Source organism: Vulpes vulpes, chromosome 5 (genome assembly GCF_048418805.1).
Source record: "Vulpes vulpes isolate BD-2025 chromosome 5, VulVul3, whole genome shotgun sequence".
Classification (NCBI taxonomy): Eukaryota; Metazoa; Chordata; class Mammalia; order Carnivora; family Canidae; genus Vulpes; species Vulpes vulpes.
The window spans coordinates 73,043,719-73,062,584 of NC_132784.1; the positions used below are offsets into that span (position 1 = coordinate 73,043,719).

General features: G+C 40.8%; 1 protein-coding gene across 50 annotated transcripts in view; it reads right to left on the bottom strand.

Annotated features, from left to right (window-relative positions):
* Positions 1–18,866, bottom strand: part of PHF21A (PHD finger protein 21A) — a 195,695-nt gene that overhangs the window by 11,007 nt on the left and 165,822 nt on the right. For 36 of the 50 annotated variants that reach the window (XM_072758855.1, XM_072758844.1, XM_072758851.1 and 33 more), the window contains 5 exons: positions 10,871–10,969; positions 7,272–7,323; positions 6,429–6,508; positions 5,896–5,956; positions 2,985–3,148 (listed from right to left, as the gene is read on the bottom strand). In XM_072758855.1, coding sequence (XP_072614956.1) covers positions 2,985–3,148; positions 5,896–5,956; positions 6,429–6,508; positions 7,272–7,323; positions 10,871–10,969 — 456 coding nt within the window. Of the gene's footprint in view, positions 1–2,984; positions 3,149–3,222; positions 3,246–5,895; positions 5,957–6,428; positions 6,509–7,271; positions 7,324–10,870; positions 10,970–18,866 lie in introns of all 50 variants that reach the window. The other 14 variants (XM_072758870.1, XM_072758866.1, XM_072758868.1 and 11 more) reach the window with 1 other exon arrangement.

Consider the following 18,866-nt stretch of genomic DNA (forward strand, 5'->3'; position numbering starts at 1 on the left):
TATTTAGTGGTTTTAGAAGAGCCTTCTTTTACCTTTGGATTTCTGAGAAGAGCAGTGTTTACATTTTAAGATGAAACCTGGCAGGAGTTTTTACTTTGAGTAGATCCTTTGGGTTCAGTCTCTCAAAGAAACCCATAGACCCCTATTAGCCCAAAAGCACAAAAACCAAAAAAAATCTTTAGGAGAAAGAGACTCACACGCAGAAAAGTTGGGACCATCTCTGGTACCAGCAAACAAGGTTTCTGACAAGGACTCCTGGTACTCATTACTCAGAACAGGTTGAAAACCTTTATCAATTACTAATGCCGGAAGTCAGAAAGGCTGGATGAAATGCTGAATTCCAAGAGCAAGTCTGAGTCTTGCTGTAGTCACCAGTTATGTCCATGGAAGGAAAGGCTGCCAGAGAACAGAACTTCACTGTGACCTGTCCTCCAAAGAGAACACTTCCTTTGCTACTTCTAGAATTTTAACTTAGTGTGTGCATACGGTATTCTTTTGTTCTTTGGAAAAGGATAGACTATTAGTAAGCACTAAGAACCTTCCAGTTCAAGAGATATTTTACCTAAAGATGATCCTAAAGACAAGCTCTGTAATTGACACAAAAAAGGGACATGTACAAAATCAAACTCTTGGTTTCCCTCCTCAAACCTGTCCTTCTTGCCATCTTGAGTAAATGAATTTTATCCTGGTAACTGCTTAGGCTGAAAACTCTGGATTCATCCTTGACTATTATCTCTTTTTCTCATACTCCATATCTAATCCTGTTGGCTCTTAAAAATATATGCAGACTCGGTCACTTTCCTCCATCTCTATGTCTACCACCCTATCAGGCCAAGCTGTCCTCAGCTCTTGCCTCCTAACTGGTCTTCCTGCTCCCATCCTATCCTCTCCACAGTCTCTTATCCAGGTTTCCGATACAGTGATCCTTTTAAAATCCAAGTTGATTTTGGAAACACCTTAAAAATAGTAAACACAGGGAAGAACCATCAAAGGATGCTAAAACCACTGGGTAACAGTTTGTGGGGGAACTGGATATTTATACAGACTCAAAGCTCTCTTAAGAGATGAAAGCTAACATCACCAACAACAGGACAGACCAGCGGACGACATGTGATGCACAGAGAAGGACTCGCCATCACATATTTAGTGTTCCTACAAAAATGCATACCCTGAATCTCCTCCTGAGGAAACAATCAGGTTATCCAAATGGAGGGGTACTCTACGCAGCAACTGGCTTATGTTTTAAGAAATGTCCATGCCATGAAAGACAAAGGCTGAGAAACTGTTTCAGAGTAAGAAGGCAAAAGAGACAGTACCATGACAACGAATATCAAGAGTGATCTTAATCTGGATTCTGGAGCAGAAAAAACAAAGTGCTACTAAGGCAATTATTGAGACAACTGGAGAAACCTGAATATGGAATATACGCTACATAATAATATTTACTCAATATTACATATCCTCAATTTGATAACTACATTGTGTCTATATCAGAGTATCTGTTCTTAGAAAATAAATACTGAAAGGTTTTGGGTGAAGATTAATGATGTCTGCAACTTGTTAACTAGTTCAGCAAAATATGTTTATGTGTGTGTATGCGTGTGTGCACGCATGTGTATAGGGGGGAGCACATGTAGCAAAATGGTAACAATCAGTGAATCTAGGTGAAAGGTATATATTTGTTCTTTGTATTTTCTTGCAACTTCTCTGTTTGAAAATTATCTAAATAAAAAGTTGAAAAATTATGTCACTCCTCTCCTCAGAGCCCTCCAGTCGTCCCCTATCTCCTTCCAAGTAAAAGCCCCAAGGCCCTGCACCTTGGGCCCCGCTCTGGGGTGTCCTTTCCCACCATCTCACCACTCCCTATGCCCCCACTGTCCTGGCCTTCTTGCTTTTCCTCCACACCATGTATATGCCCATCTCAGGCCTTCTGCACTGCTCTGCCCTCTGCATGGAATGCTCTCCCCTGACACATTCTCACACATTCCACTTTCTACCACAGATGCTCTCTCTTCCCTCTCTTCACAAAATAAAAGATTTCTTATCCCTCTTATTCTGTCCCAATTTTCTTTACAGAACTTATTACTACCTTTTATATGTTCATTTGCTTATCACCTGCCTCTGGCCATGTAATAGGAGCTCCTTGAGGGCAAGGAGTTGCTTTTGTTCCCTGTTCTATCCCCAGCCTTAAGAATAGCACTTGTTCAGCAGAGTAGTGCTCAGTAAGTATTTGCTCATTTAAAAATCTTAGGGCACTAGAGAGAACACACTGATTGTGACCAGAGGGGAGGTGGGCTGGGAGAAACGGGTGACAAGCACGGAGTCACATATATGACTGCTGCATTACTGTAGTGTACACCTGAAACTCACATAGCACTGCATCCTAACTCTACTAGAATTAAAATGAAAAATGTAAAAATAAGTAAAGTAAAAACAAAAAATAAAAACCCATAATCTCAGGGTACTAGTTTATAATCCTGCAGTTTCTACATGCAGGGTTACTAAATATATGACACTTTTATAGGAACCTGTTTAATCAATTCTGCTAAATAAAGTTGCTTGAAAGAAACGTTTTCCACTTCCTGAATTCTACCTGAAGCAAGAAACAAGGACTGCCAGGGGAATGTGTGCCTTGTTCCTTTTTCCTAACCCCAAAACAAGGACAGAAACCTGAGCACCTTTCAATTACAGGAGCTGACTTCCTGTCTCTCCCTGTTCCTGAGAATGAACTCATTCACAGCAGATCAAATCCAGATTTTAAACACTCTGACTGAGCCTCCCGATGTGGTACATGATTCTCAAGGACATGGCAGGACCTGGGGCCCTGGCAGAAAGCTGCCTTACATGGTATACTGTGTCTTGTAGGGGTTACTGCTGTTCCAGGGTGAGTCAAGGAGATGCAGCTGGCAAGGAGACAACACATGATAACGGTTTCCCCAATGTAAGCTCTCAGAAAGAGAGCGCGCTTTTCCCAAGTTACTTACGTCTGTGGAGGTGGGGCTGGGCAGGGACACAGGCTGAACAGGTGCAGGGAAAGTGAATGTGGTCTCTGTCTTTTCATTTTCGGGGGAGTCAGGATGACTGGATGGGGGGGATGTTGGGGTAAGGGCTCCAAACCCCAGCACTGCATTGTATTTTGGAGGACGACCTATATACCAAGAGAAGGGAACAAAAAGGAAAAAAGGGGGAGGGAAAGAAAGGGGGAAAAATGATCTTACATACCTTTGGCCAGTGTTCCTCATTGGCTAGCATGGAAAAGGAAGTGAGGTAGCAGACAGAAGGTTAATACAACAGTCCCAAAGAGAGGAAGAAAAGCAAAGATTTAAATGTCATTAGAAACAACTACACGAGTCTCAAAAGAAAGGAGGATAAGACAGCCTTGGAGAATGACAGGAGGGCTACGTCATGTTAAAGGGCCTTGCCTTGGGTGGATTCTGGTGATGCTCCTGGACTATTACAATTTGAGACTTCTAGCATGAAATCAAGATGTCAAAGCTCAAGGGGGGCCACAGCTAGGAATAAGAGTTTAGTTTTCCACTTCTACATGTTGTTCTCTAAGGTTTCTCTGTAACCATCATCCTTACAATCAATAATTCCCAGTTCCCACAAATGGATTTATTTAGGATTTCTGTTTTTCCTTTTCTCTATCTATATATTGGTCATTTCACTGCTTGTGAGCATGGAGAAAGGCAAACCGAGGAGGCAAAATTCAAGTTAACTATTCTTATCCCTTGCTGATAGAGCTGGTGAGAAATATGTTCTGGGACTAGCTGGAACCTAAGAGCTAAAAAGATGTTCTGAGCTTAACAATGATTTTCAGTATGTCTAGTCAGAGACCCTCCCCGCTGATCAAGAACTGTCTCCCCAGGAAATGTGGGTGGCTCAGGGGTTGAGTGTCTGCCTTCGGCCCAGGGCGTGATCCCAGAGTCCCGAGATCAAGTCCCGCATTGGGCTCCCTGCATGGAGCCTGCTTCTCCCTCTGTCTGTGTCTCTGGCTCTTTCTCTCCGTGTCTCTCATGAATAAATAAAATCTTAAAAAAAAAAAAAAAAACTGTCTCCCCACTTCTGTCACACTCTGGTGAACTACATGTCTAAGGACTAGGGTCTGCTACAAAATCTCCAAAAAGGCCCTGCCATCAGCAACACTGCTGAAGGGCTGATTGGAGCAAGAGCCCTGGGAATCAAGCCTCATGGTACAGAGAATCTATAAATGGACCCTGATGGGCATGGCAAGATTGGTCAACCACTCCTGCCTTATGATACATCCAAGCCAGGGTCCTTGTTAGAAGAGCCAGGATTAAAGCTTCTAAGCTTTGAGTGATCAAAAGTATATATCCAGCACACCAAAGGGAAAAAAAAAAAAAAAGCCAGAGAGGCACACAACTGCCTACGAGCACTGGTAAATGGTACAGAGATCACAACTTTGCCAACAGTTATAATTTATATCAGGATTATGCACAGAGTCATGATTCTGTCAGACATTACACAAATATTACCTGTGTTAAACTGGCAATGTCTGCGGTACAAAGATCATACAGGTTTGTCTTTTCTGGGGAATTTAGTGCTGCCCAAAGGGGATGTGAAAGATGAATGCTCTTTGTTTACCTGCAGAAGGTACATCCTAGGCATTGTAGATACAGGCTTTCATCCTCTGACCTTGGCACTGATGCCAAGGTCTTTCTGGCTCATTCAACCCCTGTCCTCTTAGCAAATAATCCCCACCAGCAGACAAATTAACTGTGGCTTATGACTGGCGGCTCCTTTCTGAGAACTGGGTCAGAGGTTACTAAAAATTGCCAAAAATAAAACAAAAAATAACCCATGACACTGGTTACTGTGGCCCAGGAATCAATAGGAAGCAATGACTCAGGCTTTCCCAAGGAAATATTTTTGACTACTTAAAGGACAGGGCTAATGAAACATTAGATGGATCACTGAGGGTGGGTATGCTATCTCTTTCAGGTGAGGAGGTAGTAATGGTACAGGTGCAGCCCTGCCTAAAGTAGACAAAAGAAAAGGGTCAGGATGACCTCCTAGGCTTCCAATAGCTCTGAGACAGTGTGTGCTTATGCAAAAATTATTATGCTACTCCACTCACTCTGCAACGTTTCTAGCCTGGAACTATAATTCAGGGACACATTATCATGTGAAGAAAGGGACCCTGGGATGTATCACTGACATCAAAGAACAATTTCAGAACCTTGTTCATGAGCTCAAATTCAGAGCTATTAAGACCTACTCAGTCCTGTATGGAGGGCTGCTGCCTCTGCCCCGCCCACAAGTAAGGTGCACCACCCACCTGGGGAGGCCCAAAATACGGTGATGGTGCTCTTCAGAACTTCTATTTCAGGGAGCCTGTTTTGACAATGACCTTCTTCTCTTCCCTAGCTGGAGATACCTTCAACTCCATAGATTCTAAGTTCTCAGTGTGGCTACCTCTCTCATTCCTGGAAAGTCTGCAGCTCACAGAAACTCGAGTCGCGCTCTGGTTTCTCTGGCAGCAGGACGACTCAGACACTACTTAAGAACACCTTGGCAACAGCAGTGCTCTGTTCTGCTCAATGATGCTAAAATGCTTCCTTTCACACAATGTTCTGTTCACTGTGCTATTCACGGACAGCCTGGTGGGCCTGGGGCAGAACTGCTGTAGTAAGCCATTTTCTTGAGTCAGCTTTGCCAGAATCTGAGGCAAAGCAGCTTGTGATTCAGTATACAGGACTCTAATAAGAAATCTCACTCTCTTCTCCCTCTATTTTCACAAAACAGCAACAACGAAACTATTTTCAAGGGATTTAGGAGTTAGGCTCTAGGACAATGGGAGAAAGGAGGGGGAGAAACACGACATAGAAAAAGCAGAAGCAACAGCAAGGGAGAGCTACAAAAAAAAGTACTCACCTCTCTTCCGGGTCCCAGGATGCATGGTACTGTTCAGGTATGTGACTGCACTCTTCTTGCGCTTTGAGGATTGAAGAAGGAAAGGTAACTAGTTGAATAGCACGGTTACTACGAATATTGGCACAAGCTATAGACCAAGCACAGCATGCCTGTCAACATGCCAACGAGTGAGTGCCAGTCACCTCAAGGTCTCAGTGCTAATGGGATTTATTATATATACTTGGCTCTGAGAGAATATGATATTCCAGAGAGGTCTGCCTCTGCTTCAGATGACAGCTCTGTTGAAGCCAAGAGGACTTAAATTTTTAAGGTAGGTTTGTATTTGCTCAAACTTAGGGAAAAAACTAAGGGGAAAGCAGTGAATAATAAAAATGAAACAGTATGATTAGCCAGACAAAAAACCATGATTTCGCACAGCTGGCCAAAAATATAATTAAGGTACTGTTCCTCCATAGGTTTTCAAATGGAAAGAGATGAAAATCATAAATAAACCTAGAATAGTGAGGAATGGGCCAAGTTCTGACCAGGAATACCTCTGGCTCGAAGACTGCTCCACTGTATACTGGATTTGCTGTTGTTCTTCTTTTGCGCTCTTGCCTCTTGCTTTGGATTTCTTGGGAAAGTAAAAGGTTTGAATTAGAAGGAAGGAACAGAGAACCACAAAAATGGAACTTTATTGTTTATCTTTTGCTTTTCCCATGACAAAGTGGAAATGGGGGCATATCTCTTTTTTCCCCTGCAGCCTCAGCAGAGGCAAGCACACCGCTGGGAGCAAATACGACGGCCCATCTATTCTCACCTCTCAGAAAGCAAGATGATGCTTTTTTCACAGGGTGGCTCTCTGTGACCAAGAGCTAACAATACGTATAAAAGAGCTGTCCCCCTCTCTTTTCAGGTTACTAGAATATAGGTGTGGATGAACTTTATCCACAGACCTAGACTGAGTAACCATAGTTCACGATTCTGGAGTTAAATAACTAGGACAGGTATAGCTTTATAACTGTTCTTAAGATTCTGATAACCCAGAGTGATTGAGAAATACAGACACAGACTTGTCAGAGGGGCATTTGATACTTTGTGCTGTCAGGGGAAAAATAAAAAGAGTTCCTCTAAAGTGAATGGAAATCAGTTTAGTCCAGGCAACTGGGGAGTCTCCCCTGGACAGCAGTGTGGATGACAACAGGAAGGGGAGGAGATGAATGTTAAACAGAGGAAAGGCAAGTTTGAGTCCAAAGGAAAGAAAGTCCATACTAGCTGGCTTTCTGGTGTTCTATGGGCATTCCAGCGTTCTACAGTCTAGCAATAAGTTCAACACCATTTTCAAGAACAAAACTCTGGGCCAGAAGCAAGGTAGCACCATGAATATCTTCTCTTACCTTCTAGATGGTCATGTGTTACCAATCCTAGAGACACCATGAAGGCAAGTTTCTGTGCCAGAGAAACAAGAATGTACTTCAGTTTGTGTTCTCACAAAGCCAACGGGATGATCCTAGTTAGACTCCCTGGCAAAGCAAATCCAACAGGCTGGTCGCTTGAAGGTCAGCTTCAGCTGACCAAAGAAGAGACATCTTCCAGAGCCACTCTGGAGGCTTTCTGGACTTACAGAGATTAAAAGAGAAGGACTGGGGCCTGTATCTTCTACTTTCTCAGTGAAAGAAATCAGCATCTTTGAGTGGCCTAGGTTCCCCCCCCCCCCCCCAGAAAAATCCTCTTACAGGAAAAAGAATTTCACACTCAAAAAACATGCAGAGGGTTGCAAAGAGCCTCCCATACAACAAGCTTCAAATTCTAAGTTTTTCATTTGTCATAACGGGTCATGATTTCTTACATTTTTACTACCAATGACTGGACAATGCTAACTCAGAACTAAGTGAGTTTTAAGAATAACAGCAGGACCCTGGGATCATGACCTGGGCTGAAAATAGATGCCTTAACCATCTGAGCCATCCAGGCACCCCTTTTTAGAGGCAAGAACATAGAAGCAGAGAATGCATAAAATGTTTCAGAATACACTTAGTGGTCCTGAAATGCTATGATATATCTTTTATTATAAGTCTCACCTGAGTACCTGCAGTGTGCCAGACTATGTCTGGCACTGTGGTAGGGACTAGAAATAAAGTATCTTAATTTCAATGATTTCAGTAAGACATTGGACAGTCTCATGGTACCATGGACAAAATGTAGAAATGTGAATGGCATTCAAGAAGAATTTGACAAATTTGTAATAGATTAAATAATGATACCAAAAAAAAAAAAAAAAAAAAGAATAACAGCAGATAGTTCTGTTTAATTCTATGATTTTTAAATCAAACATGGGCCTAAAAATTATGGAGCAATCTCTCTTTGGAGACCACTCTCAGGGCTCCATCATAAGTTAAACTGATTAGAATATTGAACCCCAAAGTTCGAACATTAGATGCTTAAAGTTGGAGACAGGAACAAACTGATTCCTGTTTTGCTCTGTGGTTGCATGTGGTCTAGAAAGTATGTTCTCATTTGCATGTGGTTGCTAAATATGCCAAATAATGGATCATCAATTTCTCTGATAATAAGGAACGTCATCAATTATTAGCAGATGTATTCTTGCAGAATTGTTTATATCACCGTCTGGTCTTTAAAAATCCTGACAGGAAAAAAAAAAATCTTGACAGCTTACCCTCAACATTCAATACTATGATATATATATATATATTTTTTTTTTTACTATGATATATTTTTTTAAAGACTTATTTATTTCTCATGAGAGACACAGAGAGAGAGGGAGGCAGAGACACAGGCAGAGGGAGAAGCAGGCTCCATGCAGGAAGCCCGATGTGGGACTTGATCCCAGGACTCGGGGATCATGCCCTGAGCCAAAGGCAGATGCTCAACTGCTGACCCACCCAGGTGTCCCCAATACTATGATATTTTGGCCTGAAGTGATAGGGTCAAACTATTTAAGAAACTGAGTGTTTTGGAAAGAAACAGTCCCTGAACAAGCCACTTGAGAACACAGAAGTGTCCTTTTCTGGTATCCTCAAAGTTCTGAATAAATGTTTTTACTTTATTTCTTATTTCAAAAACTTAGGTAGGAGCCCATCCTCCTGACAGCCAGGGTACTTTAGTAAGAAAAGGCACTCTTACTCTTAGACTTGCTGCCATACTGCACATTGAAATGGCATATATTTTGTGACTGCCAATTAATTATATTCCTACTTTCACTATTCTTCACAACTTTTTTTTTAAAGATTTTATTTATTCATGATAGACAGAGAGAGAGAGAGAGAGAGAGAGAGGCAGAAACACAGGCAGAGGGAGAAACAGGCTCCATGCCAGGAGCCTGATGCAGGACTCGATCCCGGGACTCCAGGATCGTGCCCTGGGCCAAAGGCAGGCGCTAAACCGCTGAGCCACCCAGGGATCCCCTATTCTCCACAACTTAATCAAGATTAGAAGGCTGTCTACTAAATCTTTTCTGTTTATAAAGCAGTGTGTGGACTGACATTCAGATGCACTTTCTTTTAATCAAGTGACAGTACTCTTCTTGGCCAGTTACATCCAACACATCTTTGCCAGTCTAGACTGAGCTCACAAAACAATTATTAAATGAAAAAAAAAATTTCCTCTTCTCTGGAATAGACTTTTAGTGATAAGGAGAATAAAGAGTTGTCAAGAACTTTTGCCTCATCTATGCATCACATATGTACCAAAAACTAATTTATTTTCTTTATGGCAGTGATTTTGCCCAATTAGAAGGTGAAATATACACCACCATACAGGTAGCAGTACTTGCTTGTCCACACTGGGCCACCAATATAAGATATCCTTTGGTTTCCTCTGGTAATTTTGTGGATGACTTCATTAGTTCCTCAGCGATCTGCAATACTGGTACCTCTTTCTGGTTCAAGTTTTGGTCCCTTCTTTGAAGATAAATTAAAATGAATCCATTTCATATCAGAAAGAATTATAATTTGTATTTGTTTTGGAAAAACATGGGCTAGGGATACCTGGGTGGCTCAGTGGTTGAGCATCTGACTTTGGCTCAGGGAGTGATCCCAGAGTCCTGGGATCGAGTCCCACATCGGGCTCCCTACATGGACTACATGGAGCCTGCTTCTCCTTCTGCCTACTCTGCCTCTCTGTGTCTCTCATGAATAAATTTAAAAAAAAAGAAAAAAGAAAAAGAAAAACATGAGCTGGTTTAACTTAACAAGTCACTGCTTTAAAAAAAAAATGACATGAAGTTTTGATGGCTTCATGCCACTATTTGACATGGTTTCATTAAAAAGAATGCACTGAAGGCAGAAAGAAACAAATTGCTGGTCTAATAAAATCCAACTTTCAGATCTTCATCATCATATTACCTACCTGTCCACATTTTTCTTTTAGAGCTGCTTATGCGAAAGCCAAACTAAAAAATTCTCGTCTAAGGGGACACACAAATTCACATTCTGTATTTGTACCAGTCCTGTTTGCTTCATAAGTTTGTAATTCTATCCTAAGTTGTAGTATAGATGTTACTATTTTCATCCCTACTTTTATGCTTCAATGAACAACTTTTGGGCTAATGATTCATTTGGGAATCTGGTGCAATGCAATGGTAGTAACAAAAATGCACATATAATAACAATAATCTATAACATAAATAGCCCTTAGCTGAGTCAACAGGATGGACCTCTTAGAAATGTTGGCTGAAACAAACAAAACATAATTATCATGTGGAATGTAATGGGATATCTGGGAAAATGATCATTAATCTTACATTTCAAATTTGTAACATTTCATGAAATGCCTATATGCCAGCTCATGAATACTCCAAGTCACACTCTTAATCTGCCTTAGGCCAAACTGACTTGGCAATATATTATTGAATAGTGACGAAGCACAAGAAAAGGAAAATCAAGAAATTCAGAGTTAAGTATTCCCTCTCCCCCCGATTTATAAGAATAAGTCACATCTCGTAGGCTGAGCCATTCCTTTGGAGGTCTAAGCCTACCTGAGGGTTCTCCTCCCGTTTTGGTTTGGGTGCAGCAGGTGGAGTGATGGTACGGCTCTCTGTTTGTTTCTCATCTGTTTCTGTGTGGGATTTAATTGTCTAGGGAAGGAAAATTAAACGAAAATTCAGAATTCACTTTTTATTAAAAAAAATGAAAACACAGTTTAACTGTAGCCAACAAGGAAGAAAAAAAAACATACTCAAACTGGAAACATTAATAAAGGAGGTAATATGGATTACAATTTGGAAGGGGAAAAATAAAATGTAAGGCCCCAGTTGAAATAACTGTAAAACTAGAGTAGATGTGAATTTATAACTACAAGTCGAAATTATACAAAAAGAAAAGTCCACAGTTTAATTCCTATGTATAAAAATGACTATAGGTTGCTCTGATTTCACTGTATTTTAGGATATAGGGTCAGTTTTCCAGAAGCAAACTCACTCTTGTTACATTTGGGTTAAACTCCAGTCCACAGCAAGCATGCTTAAGATCTGAATAATGTAAACAAAAAACTGGACATACACTTTCTTCTATTTCTAATTCCATTCATAACCTAAGAGAAGATGCAGAACTACCCTCACCTGGGATATTTAACACCTGCCTGTATCATTCATTAGAGAGAGATGCATTTGTCCAGGAAAGGTCATCTTGCAAGAGGCTGACACTCTGATTACCCCCAACCTTGTCTTCCAGATGCATCCATTCAAACAAAAGAACACCCATAGCATTATCATCTCTAAGCACAAATGGCAGCTAGCAAATTGAGCTTGCATTACTATTCTTATTATGACCCAATGGGTAATTCATTTTATGAAGCCCTCTGTAAATACTGAAATGATATTAGAACAGTGGATATAAAATTGTGAACATGAACCTAATTTACTTTTTCAAATTAAAAAAAATGTGGATGCTAATTGTCTTTCTGTATGGCAGCAAGCAATTAAATAAAGGAGAATGAAACTGTCTGATTATTGATGAAGGAAGCTTCGGTTCTATAAGCAGGACATCACAAGTTCTCAAAAATTATCATGTTGTGAAATATGCTACCAGATCTGAAAAACAAATACAATCATAAAGATCTTTCACTTTCTTTCCTAGCCACTTCCATATTTTCCTCCTGCCTTATGTCAGCATCTGCCTTATCAGTACTATGGCAGCCACTGTTCTGGGACACAAATGCTGCCTGGTAATCTATTTTTCACCAATGCCTTGTCCTATTTCTTCCTCTATACGATAAGCTACTTGAGAGTACACATTGTTCTACACACATTTGCAGTCCTCTGTGCCTACTGCAATGCCTTCTAGAATAAGCATTCACTTCACCTCTCACACACATATGGTTTTTTAACCAAAAAGGACACACTTCTCCATAAAACAAACCACCAAACACACCTACAAGGGGACACAATGGGAAAGTAGTTTCTAGTGTCATCTTTAAGGCCCTGGATGTCCAGAAAGCTTATTTTCACGGCTTTCTGAGTGAGGAAGGGCAGGAGTCTGAGAGAGGGAGAGATAAGAGGTCAACTGGAAGGGTTGCTGCTCCACTCCTAGGCTATATGAAGTTCCTTGAGGTCTCTTGGTTCCATCTCTATGACTGAGTGACACATGTATGACGTCTCTGGGGAAAGGCAAACCAACTCCTCTCTACTAAGAAATTACTCGGTTCAAAATTTCTCTCTCACTCAAGAAGAGTACAATTGTCTCAGAGTTGGAAAAAGAGCACCAAAAGCAGCCCCCCCCCCCCAAATAAAACAATTAAAACACTGGAGAGAGGTCTTTCTCTCATGGAGCTGTTGCTCTGGGGAAACCAAGCCATTGTGTGATCAGTACTATGCAGAGGTCCATGTGGTGAGGAACTGAATCTCCTGTGCCAGCAGCCAGTGTGAAGTGAGGTCTTCCAACAACTATGTGACTTGAGTTTGGAAGTGAGTTAATCAGTCCCAGTTGAGCCTTGAGATGACTACAGCCCTGGCCAACTTGTTTGAATGCAAACTTGTGGGGGGACCCTGAGCCAGAAGCACCCAGTTAGGATGCAAGCTGATTCCTGACCCTAGCAAGCTATATAGGATAGTAATATTTGTTGTTTTAAGCTGCTTAAACTAAAAACATTAGGGTTGAGGAGTGAGAAATGGCAGAACAGGGAGCTCTAAGAATTAGTCCTTCCACTGAAGCAATCATTAAGCTGGCAAAAACAGAATCAATTTTTCAGAATTCTGGAATCTAATAAAAACCTTACAGCAACCAGGGGGATACTTACTGAAGAAAGAGGCTGCTAAATTTTCACTAAGAAAGCATTTTCCTTACCTACCTACAAACCTCTATTCCATAGCTTGGGCAGAGGCTTTGGGGATGGCAACTTGTGTTCCTAGTGTGGCTTGTTGGTGCCAAGGGAAGCAACGTGAACCTTGTTCTCAACAACTTGTGGTTGTGTATTTTGACCCATTTTGGTCAGAGGCTGACTTTTGTTTTGCCCACCTTAGAAAGTGGCTTTTGCGGTGGCCTCTGATAAAAGCATCTGAAGACATATGTTACCCATAGTCATCTAGTACATAGGATGGTAGATGGAGTATACAGGAGATAGATCCAAACCCCAGAAAGGAGGAGGTTGAGGAAGATTCTTTGGAGGGATGTCACATATACCAGGGAATCGAGAGCGTACTGCACGTTCCCAGGGCTAGATGTACGCTCAGGAGAGATGTGAGAGAACTCTAGGCTTACACTTCTGGCTGCTCTTTGAGATCTGTCCAAGAAACAGGTGAAGGCTAAGGCAGAGTTATAGATGGCCTGGCTTACCATTAAGAAGTACCCCTGCTCAGAGCCAATCTACAAAGATTGGGAAAGGTGTTTTTTCCTTTTCTTTCTTTCTTTTGTAATTTAGTTATTATTATTTGGTCTTTTTGGCTCTAGTTATTATTATTTGGTCTTTTTGGCTCCAGTTGTTTAAGGAAATCTGTTGGTTACTAGCTGATCTGAGACAACAGAACAGAGATTTCAGAGACTATACGTGACAAGAAATACACTTTTTGCAAAAACAGTTTGGAAAAGGCACTAAAGAGACCTCAACAATTAAAGAGACCTCAACAATCAATAACAGCAAACTCTGGGGTGGGAGGATAATTTAATTTCCAGAGTTATCACATTGTAATTTCAAAATGAACAGTTTAACAAAAAATTGGAAGGCATGCAAAGAAACTGGAAAGTATGGCCCATTTGTAGGAAAAAAGAAATCAAGAGAAACTGGCCTTCATGAAACCCAGATGTTGGACTCTCTAGAGAAAGACTAAATGTCTTAAATATGCTCAAAAAGCTAATGGACACCATGGACAAAGAAGTGAAGGAACCCAGGAGAACAATTTCTCACCAAAAAGAGACTATCAATACAGTAGTGAAAGGAACTAAATAGAAACTCTGGAGCTGATACATACAAAAGCTGAAATGAAAAATTCACTAGATGGGTTCAGACAAAAGAATTAGTGAACTTCAAGACATGACAATGGAAATTATCCAGTTTGAGGAACAGAAAGGAAAAACATGAAGAAAAATGAACAGAGCCTATGGGACCTGTGGGACGTTATCAACATATGTGTTATGGGCTCCCAGGGGGAGAGAAGAGACAGAGAAAGCAGCATAAATAATACTTGAAGGAATAACAGCTCAAAATGTCCCAATTTGATGAAAGATAAGAATCTACACATCCAAGAAACTCAGTGACATCCATACAGAATAACCTAAAAGAGATTTGCAGTCTGGGGAACGATGGTAGAGTAGAAGGACCCTGAGCTCTCTCTGTCCCTACATTTACAACTAGATACCAACCACATCCAAGTCAATAAACTGGAGAACAATCTGAAGACTGGAAGAACAGAGTCCACAACTAAATAAACAGAAGCAGCTGGATCTGAAAGGTTAGGAGGTTCAGAAGGGTGGAAGTAGGCTGCCTGCAGGAGGGAGGGAGATGGCATGTGGAGATGGCAGGGAAATGGGCCCTCGCATCAGGGAGCTCACATGTGGGAAGACTGATCCCCACAATGTTTGGATTCAAAAGCGGGACTGAATTCCCTAAGTTTTTTAAACCAGTGGGACTTGGGGTCTGGAGCTTTAGAAATTGGCTGGTTTAGCACTGAGAAAGCCAGAAGGGTGAGTGAAAGCTAAGTCAACACCCTTAAAGAGACAGAAGCCTGAGCCAAGAGGCAACATAAAAATAGCAATTTGCACAATACAGGGGACAAACGGGAGACAGATCTGTTCATACTGAATGTGGAAGATGTTAGCGGACTTCTCCAAAAACAAAGGAGTTGGCAGGTGTGCCCTTTCTACCTCTCCACCACCACCCCCCAAAGCTACAGGAGGCAGTGCTACACAGATGCTACCTGATCAGCTAGCAAGGCACAATACCCCAAAAGTTCTCCAGGTGACTGGCCCACTGCAAGCCTGCTAGCCTTGGCCCTAGGCTAGAGACAGATTTTGTTAGTGTACATGCCCCACCCAGCCACTGTGTGCAGCATGCTCTGCAGTCATGCACCAGGCCCACCCACACCCAGCCTCACTCCACTGGCCACCCCAGCATGCAGGCCCTGCAGCACTTTGGGAGATACATCACAGAACTAGTGGCCCAGTGAAAATTGCACTACCACCATCATCACCCTCACAAGTTCCCCAGTGGGCACAACCCCTCAGAACTAGCCTGCCTGGATCCCACTGACACCTTAGGGAGCAAGCACAGCCTAGAGAGACAGGGCAGATGACTGCACTGAAAAGAAAAGTGACTTCAGACTCAACAGCAGGGCATAAGCAACACATAGGATACTCTTCTGAAGTGCCAGGTTCTGGGAAACAGGTGATACTGCACTGCAGGGCATTCTAGAACCTCTTCTTCATAAAGTCATGACTTTCAAGAACAGAAGGCAGAACTGACTTTCTTAACACACAGGAACGGACAAAATGAGGAGACAGGCATTTACCCATCCCAAATGAAGGAATAAGACAAGGCCACAGCCAGAGATCTAAGCAAAACAGATGTAAGTAATATGCCTGAGAGAGAATTTAAAGCAACGATCACAAGGATACACACTGGACGGGAGAAAAGAATGGAAGATATGAATGAGACCCTTAACATAGAGATAAGGAACAACATAGCAGAGACAAACGGTTCACTAAATGAAATGAGAAACAGGTTTGATGTAATGAATAGCGGGATGGAAGAAGCAGGGGAACAAATCAGTGACCTATAACATAGAGTAATGGAAAGTAATCAAGCTCAACAAAAGAGAGAAAAAAGAATTATGCAAAATGAGAATACACCTAGGGAACTCAGTGACTCCATCAAATATAATACATTTGTATTATAGGGGTCCCAGAAAAAGAGAGAAAAGGAGGCAGAAAATTTATTTGAAGAAAAAATATTTGAAAACATCCCTAATCTGGGGATGGAATGTTTCCGAGGCACAGAGAACTCCCATCAAAATAACAAAAGCAGATTCACACTAAGACATATTTAAATTGGCAAGATACAGTGACAATGAAAAAAAATTAAAAGCAGCAAGACAAAAAGGAGTCAGTAACTTACACAGGAAAACCCATAAAGCTAGCCGGAGATTTTCAACAGAAACTTTGCAAGCCAGGGGAGAGTGGCATGATATATTCAAAGTGCTGAATGGGAAAAATCTGCAGCCAAGAATACTCTATCCTGCAAGATTACCATTCAGAGTAGAAGGAAGATAAAGAGTTTCCCAGACAAACAAAAACTAAAAGAAAGAGTTCACAATCACTAAACCAGCCCTGCAAGAAGTATTAAAGGGGACTCTGAGTGGAAAGGAGAGGTAAAAAGTGACAGTATAGAGGTAAGAAATGCAAAAACAGGAACAGTATTTCTGTAAAAGAAGTCAGTCAAGGAACTCATAAAAAAGGATATAAAATATAATAACATATAACTAAAACATGGGGAGAAAAGAAAAAAATGGGTTCAAACTTAAATGCCTGTCAACCTAATATATAGACTGCTATATGCAGAAGATGTCGTATGCAAACCTAATGGTAACCATGTATCAAAAACCACTAATATGCTAAGAATAAAGAGAAAGAAATCCAAATATATCACTAAAAGAAATCAGCAGAACATGAAAGAAAGACAAGAGGGCATCAGAGACAATTCTCAGAAACAACCACTAAACAAGGAATAAATGGACAATTAATGTAATCTATTAATAATTACTTTATAAATGGACAAAATCCTCCAATCAAAAGACACAGGGTGACAAAGTGGATAAAAAAAAAGGACCCATCTATATGCTGCCTACCAGAGACTCATTTCATTTTATTTTATTTTTTTTTAATTTTTTTTAGAGACTCATTTTATTTTATTTTTATTTTTTTTTTAATTTTTATTTATTTATGATAGTCACAGAGAGAGAGAGAGAGGCAGAGACATAGGCAGAGGGAGAAGCAGGCTCCATGCACCGGGAGCCTGATATGGGATTCGATCCCGGGTCTCCAGGATCGCGCCCTGGGCCAAAGGCAGGCGCCAAACCACTGCGCCACCCAGGGATCCCCTAGAGACTCATTTTAGAACTAAAGATACCACCAGATTGAAAATGAGGGGATGAGGAAACATCTATCATGCAAAAGAAATGGATGTCAAAGAAAGCCAGAGTAGCAATACTTACATCAGATGAAAGACTTTAAAGATTCTTTACTTATTTGAATGACAGAGAGAGAGACTGGGTGCATTGAGTGAGGGGAGGGGCAGAAGGAGTGGGAGAGCGAGAATCTTAAGCAGGCTCCACGCTCAGCACAGAACCCAATGTAGGGCTCAATCTCACAACCCTGAGATCATGACCTTACCCAAAACCAAGAATCAGATGTTTAACTGACCAAGCCACCCAGGAGTCAGATAAAAGACTTTAAAACAAAGCTGTAACAAGAGACAAAGAAGGACACTCTATAATAATGAAGGGGACAATCTAACAAGGACAGGACAACTGTAATTTTTTATGTACCCAACATAGGAGCACTCAAATACCACAGGTTTATAACAAACATAAAGGAACTAACTGATAAAATCCATACAATACAGTAGCAGTAGGGAACTTTAATACCCCACTTAACATTGATGGACAGATCATCCAAGCAGAAAATCAACAAGGAAACAGTGGATTTGAATAACACACTGGAACAGATGGATTTTAACAGACATATTCAGAACATTTCATCCTAAAACAGAAGAACACACATTTTTTTCAAGTGCACACAAAACATTCTCCAGAATAGATCATATATGAGCCCACAAAACAAGCCTCTACAAATTCAAGACTGTAGTTCTACCATGCATATTTTCTGACTACAACACTATGAAACTAGAAGTCAACCACAATCTGGAAAGACCACAGAATCCTGGGAGGTTAAATAACATGCAACTAAACAAAGAATGAGTCAACCAGGAAATAAAGGAAGAAATGAAAACGTACATAGAAACATATTAAAATGAAAATGTTAACAGTCCAAAACCTTTGGGATGCAGCAAAAGCAGTTCTAAGAGGGAAGTATATAGCAATACAGGTCTACCTCAAAGAGTAAGAAAAAACTCAAATAAAAAAACCTAAGCTTACACCTAAAGGAGCTAGAAAAAGAACAGTAAACAAAACCTAACACCAGCAGAAGGAAAGAAATAATAAAGATCATAGCAGATATAAATGATATAGAAACTAAAAAAAAACCAATTAGAATAGATCAATGATACCAGGAGCTGGTTCTTTGAAAAAAATCAGTAAAACTGATAAACCCTTAGCCAGACTTATCAAGAAAAAAACATAAAGGACCCAAGTAAATGAAATCACAAATGAAATAGGAGAAATAACCACCAAAACCACAGAAATACAAACAATTAAAGATAATATTATGAAAAACTATATGTGAAGTAAATAAATTCCTAGAAACTATATTAACTACCAAAATTGAAACAGGAAGAAACAGAAAGTTTGAACAGACCAATAATCAGCA